Source organism: Cervus elaphus, chromosome 20, assembly GCF_910594005.1.
Source record: "Cervus elaphus chromosome 20, mCerEla1.1, whole genome shotgun sequence".
Taxonomy (NCBI): Eukaryota; Metazoa; Chordata; class Mammalia; order Artiodactyla; family Cervidae; genus Cervus; species Cervus elaphus.
Window position 1 is genome coordinate 138,793,447 of NC_057834.1, and position 6,411 is coordinate 138,799,857.

Sequence of the window (6,411 nt, forward strand, 5' to 3'; positions counted from 1 at the left end):
ATTGTCTTTTCAACAAAGAGTAGATTCCGGTCAACTTCATATACATATAGAAAAGAATTAATGCTGACCCAGATCTCATACTGTAAATAAAAATCAATTTCTGGTGGACTATAAATCGAGACATGAAAGGTAAAACAGCAAAGCTTGTGGAGTTACACAGGAGAATATCTTCATGATATTGGAATAGGCAAACAATTCTCAAATGGAAGATAAGATGTTCTTACCATCACAAATTAGACTATAGGACATTTAATTGTGCTGCTTTGAAACTTGGTGTAAGACCAGAGCCTTTTCAAGGCACCCTTGAACTCTTTGTTCCTCAGACAGTAGATCAAGGGGTTGATGATTGGGGTGAGGACAGTGTAAACAGCAGAAACGAACTTATTGGAGCTCCGGGAATCAATAGCCTGGGGCCGAACGTACATGAAGATCATGGCCGTGTAGAAGATAGTGACCACGGTGAGGTGGGAGGCACAGGTGGAGAAGGCTCTCCAGCGGCCCGTGGCCGAGGGGATGCGCAGGACAGCCAGGGTGATGTGCCCGTAGGACAGCACAGTGGCCACGAGCGGGAACACCAAGATGAGGAAGGCCAGGATGAAGTCAACCAGCTCTGCGGTCGAGAAGTCTATGCAGGCCAGTTTGAGGATGGGGGAGATGTCACAGAAGAAGTGGTTCAGGATGTTGGAACCACAGAACTTGGCGCTGGAGATAAAGTAGACCTTGATCACAGAGATGGTGAAGCCACTCATGAAGGAGAAGGCCACCAGCTGGACACAGAGCCCCGTGGTCATGATGGCTTGGTAGCGCAGGGGGTGGCAGATGGCCACATAGCGGTCATAGGCCATGGAGGCCAGGAGCACACACTCAGTACACACCAGGGAGCTGAAGAAGTAGAGCTGGGTCATGCAGCCCATGAAGGAGATGCGCCTCCTCTGCAGGAGGAAGCCATCCAGCATCTTGGGGATGATGTCAGACACGTACCAGATCTCCAAGAAAGACATGGAGCCCAGAAAGTAGTACATGGGCCTGTGGAGGGAGAGGCTGCCCCAGACGGTGAGGATGATGGCCAGGTTCTCCACCAGCACGAAGAGGTAGGTGAGCAGGAAGAGGAGGAAGAGCAGGTACTGCAGCCGGGGGGCCGTGGGGAAGCCCACCAGGATGAAGGCACTGACCTGGGTCATGTTCTCCCCCCTCATCCTCCTGTGTGGGGCACCCAGGGCCACAAACAACCTTCGTGCCAGATGAGGGCTGAGGGTGGCTGGGGAGAGAAAGCAGAGGTCAGCCTAGGGGGTGGGTTTTGACCCAAGGAGGTGGTGCCTGGTTCCTTGGACAGCAGGGGAGCAGTCATACAGTGTTTCCATGTCTTGAAGTAGAAAAGCCCTTCATACATTTAGAGGTAATGACAGGACATCTAGGGAGAGTGGACATGCAGAGGAATAGTTGTTCAGGACTTAAGAGCAGAGACCCTTTGCACGGCCCATCGGGATGTGTGATTGGGACCCAGGAAGGGTGTATCGGCCCTGTCTTGGGCTGTGGGTCATGTTTTACAAGAGAACATGAGCCTGGATTCCTTAGCCACCACTAGCATCCACTGCCTCCACCACCTGCATCGGGACCAACCATGAGGAAAGCTTAGTGAACTTCCTTTTCCCCAAATTCTATACACGGCAGCTGCTCTTCCACATCTGCTGTGCCCTGCCCTGGTGCAGAAAGGTCCACAGGGAAGGCGAGTCAGGTGTGACTGGGGTCATGCCCGCCCCTCCACAGAGGGAAGTGTTGTCAGGGCCTGAGTAGCTGCTGCAGGTGAGTGCGGGTCTCCAGGTCTCTGATGGTGTGACCTGCCACCCACCCTCAACCCATGCCCCCACCCATGATCATACTCACCCACACACAAATACACACTGACACATTCATACAACACATCTACACTCACATTCTCATACCCATACATAACACACACACACGCACACACTGACATGTTCATACAACATACCTACACTCACAGTCTCACATCCATACATACACACACACAAATACACACTGACACATTAATACAACATACATACACTCAGTCTCACATACATACAGATACACACTGACATGTTCATACAACATACCTACACTCACAATCTCACACCCATACATACACACAGACAAATACACACTAACACATTAATACAACATACGTATACTCAGTCTCACAAACATACATACAGGTACACACTGACATGTTTGTATAACATACCTACACTCAAAATATCACGCCCATACATACACACACACAGATACACACTGACGCATTCACACAATACACCTATACTCAGACTCATACCCTTATCTACACACTCACAACACATAAATGTACACTGACATATTTATACAACACAGCTACACTCAGAGACTCATACCTATACATGCACACACAGATTCACACTAACACGTTCATACAGCACACCTACATGCACAATTTTACATCCATATACACACACAGACACTGAGACATTCATACAACACACCTACAGTCTCATGCCCATGTATACACAGAGACACATACAGATACACACTGACACGTTCATACAACTCACCTATAATCAGTCTCCCACTCATATAAACACACACAGATGCACACCAAGTTCATACAACACACCTACAGTCTCACGCCCATATGTACATACACAAACACTGACACATTCATGCAACACACCTATACTTACAGTCCCAAACACACACTCACACACAGATACACTGATACATTTATACAACACTCCTACAGTCTCACACCCATATGTACACACAGATACACACTGACATGTTCATACAACACACCTACACTCTCAGTCTCTCACCCATACACATTCACACACACACAGACATACACACTGGCACATTCATCCACACACCTACATTCACAGTCACACACACACATGTACACACATACTCAGGAAGTCCTGGCTGCCTTTGCTGGTCAGAGCAGATTGTAAGGATGGGGGAGTGAATGGGTGGGGAGTAGGTGAGAAGCTAGGGGCAGAGGGAGTATGGCCAACAGAAGGATCAGGGCAGTCACTGGTCTGTGTCAGATGCGAGGAGGGAGCATTCATCAGGCTTGGAAACTTCCTTCAGGTCTGCTCCATGGATGCTGAGCAGGAAGGAAAGGACCTGCAGAAGGTCAGGCCCACAGCCCTCAGGGAAGAATCCCCAATTGAGCTGAAGGGCTGGGGGAGGAGGGTGGAGAAGGCTCCAGGAAAGGGCTGCAGGCTCACAGGATGGGCGGGGGCTGTGAGCCTCACCTCCGCTGGCCCCTGGGGCTGTCTCGCCAGGTCATCTAGGCAGGACATGAAGGGCAGACTGTTGCGGGGGATGTGGGCAGGGAACACCTGTGGTAAGGAGGGAGATGTATGGGAGGGCAGAACCAGTGGGCGTGCAGAGGGGAGCTAAGGAGACCACTCCCGACAAACACCCAGGATGAAGACTGGCCTAAGGGCTGAGGAGCTTCTCACGGAGCCTGACCCACGTGGTGACACCACAGGAAAGGACGCTCTGAGCTGCAAGACCACCGCCTTCCTGCCCCGCTGAGTGTGGACCCCTAACTCCCACCACCCTCCCCCCACTCCCATCCGCCCTGCTCCTTGCTCATCTGCTGAGCTCCCCTCCGCCTCACAGGTGCTCCTCCTCCCCTCTGCTCCAGCAGAGCAGCCTCGGGCCTTATCTGAATCTGCTATCCACATGCCTTCCCTGGGGCGGCACCTGGGGCTCTTGCCCAACCTTATGCCCCCGTCTTTGTCCCAGAAACACAACGGTGCATCCATCTCCCCGCCACGCTATAGGAGGTGATGGATGCCCAGCTCCTGGACACCTGACAGGTGTGGGCTTTTATCCCACCTGGATGCCCCACCACCCCGCAACTGTGCTGGCCAAAGGAACCCAGGTGGATGGTATGGCGAAGGACAACTCACTAGAATAATTCCAGGCATACATCACTGGGAAAGACCCTGATGCTGGGAAAGATTGAGGGCAGGAGGAGAAGGGAGCAACAGGGGACGAGATGGTTAGATAGCATCACCAACTCAATGGACATGAGTTTGAGCAAACTCCAGGAGCTGGTGAAGGACAGGGAAGCCTGCTGTGCTGCAGTCCATGGGGTCTCTAAGAGCCGGACATGACTTAGTGACTGAACAACAACAACACAACATCTCAATTTGCACATGATGACTATTACACGAGAACCGATGTGCCGAGAGATCACCAGCAGCCGTGAGCCTGCTGACAAGGCACAGGGTCTCCTGGGAAGTGCTAACATGGGAGCCCCTGACTCACAGGGGTTTCCTGGCCTCTGTCTCCATCTGGGAAGAGGTCTCCATCTCACCAGGCTGGCTCTCACAAGGTCGGATCTCACAGGTTTCTTCGCTCCTCCTTACTGTCCTATTTTCCTTGTCTTTGAGACATATTTCTTGAACAAATTCTGTGGGCTGGACAGGATATACAACTGTCCTGTTCCTGATGGAGTTTCTATTCCAGCCGAGGAGGCAGAGGACCCAGAGACAGCGCAAAGGTGGTAATAAAACTGAGGAAACCACACTACATACGTGGGTTGAGGGTGCACAACCAAGAACACCGCCCCCTGTTGCATTGACTATTCCACGTGGAAGGAGTTTGAGAAAATGGCAGAAAGAGGAAAGGCATCCTGAACCCCCCCCCCCACCACCACCATCTCCCCTGGATCAGGTCATAAGACACTCCCATGAGAGGGGCTCTTCCTGCACCCAGAGGAGAGGAGCATCCTTACCTCCGAGGACAAGCAGATGTTGAGAAGGAGCCAGACAGGCCTGGCTGAGATTCAGCACTTGCCCTGAGTATTCCCTGAGCCTCGTAGTCCATGACTGTCCACATCACACAGCCTCACACCTCTGTGTGTGTTAATTGCTCAATTGGGTCCGACTCTTTGCGACCCCTTGACCTGTAGCCCACCAGGCTCCTCTGTCCATGGGATTTTCTAGGCAAGACTAATGGCGTGGGTTGCCATTTCCTTCTCCAATCACATCTCTAGTTGTGGCCATTTCTTCAGAATTCCTTGCCTTATAAAGCTCCTGTGTGTCACCAAATTTCTATTACATAAATGCTTTTCTCCTGCTACTCTGTTTTTGTCAGTTTGACTTTAGACCCAGCCAGGTACTGAAGACAACATATTAAAGAGCAGAGACATCACTTGTCAACAAAAGTCAGTGTGGTCAAAACCATGGTTACTGCAGAAGTCATATGTGGACATATGAGTTGGACCATACGTAAAGAAGGGTAGGCACCAAAGAATTGATGCTTTTGAACTCTAGTGTTGGAGAAGACTCTTGAGAGTTCCTTGGACAGCAAGGAGATCACACCAGCCAATCCTAAAGGAAACCAAGCCTGAATATTTATTGGAACGCCTGATACTGAAGCTGAAGCTCCAATACTTTGTCCACCTGATAGGAAGAGCTGACTCACTGGAAAGACCTTGACACAGGGAAAGATTGAGGGCAGGAGGAGAAGAGGGTGACAGAGGTGAGATGGTTGGATGGCATTATCGACTCAATAGATGTGAGTTTGAGCAAACTCTGGGAGATGGTGAAGGACAGGGAAGCCTGGCTTGCTGAAGTCTATAGGGTCATAAAGAGTCAGTCCTGACTTAGCCACTGAACAACAACTGATCACCAGTGCGTTGGCTAATTCATACTAGATTGTCTGGTTCAATGAAAAATTGTGTGTACTTAGAAATTCAGGACAACTGGAGTTCATCCTTCTTTGCCTACACTTAGGACAATGGCTGTTTTCTTTTTAAGCAAACCCTTTATTTGGGAATAATTTTAGAGAAGCCGCAAAGATAGTGCAGAGGGATCCCACAGTGACATCCCCACCCCACTAAGGACACATCTCACACAGCACAGAAGCTCCTCAGGTCTCTGGATTCACCTCAGTGCCCTGCCGCCAACCGGACCCCAGCCATGCTGGGATTTGGTCTTGTGTCCCTCTCATGGCCCTCTTCCATTCCAGAGTCCCACATGGTTTTCAGACAGCCTGCATTTTTGGCGTGATTGTCCCCCACCCCTGCCTGGTCCCCAGAAGCAGCAGGGAGCCCAGGTTCTCTCCTCGGAAGCAAGTTCTCCTATGGCTGCAGAGAGAAGGCTCTTACCCAGCCAGCAAATGCAAACTCTTTTGGGTCCTTTGGGAAAACCAGAGAGAGGCAAAGGAAGATTCCCTTCCCAGGAAGGATGGATTTAGGGGGCTCTGGGGGGTACCTATAGCAGGGTCTCCCTGACTTCACTGGCCCTGGCATCCTGCAGCCGCTTCCCCCACACCTGGGAGACCACCTGGATGGCACCTGAGCCAGCATGGAGACAGGTGTCCTTGGCCTGCCCAGTCCATGTGAGCTGTTGGTGAGGC

General features: G+C 51.1%; 1 protein-coding gene across 1 annotated transcript; it reads right to left on the minus strand.

Moving 5' to 3' along the window:
- Nucleotides 1-233: 233 nt before the first annotated feature.
- Nucleotides 234-1,196, minus strand: LOC122676839 (olfactory receptor 6B2-like). The gene has a single exon (XM_043876391.1). It carries the CDS (start codon nt 1,194-1,196, stop codon nt 234-236), a length of 963 nt encoding a protein of 320 aa, XP_043732326.1.
- Between the last annotated feature and the right edge of the window lie 5,215 nt (nt 1,197-6,411).

Coding starts and splice junctions, on each gene's coding strand:
- LOC122676839 (XM_043876391.1), bottom strand. CDS start 1,196: ATGAGGGGGGAGAACATGACCCAGGTCAGTGCCTTCATCCTGGTGGGC.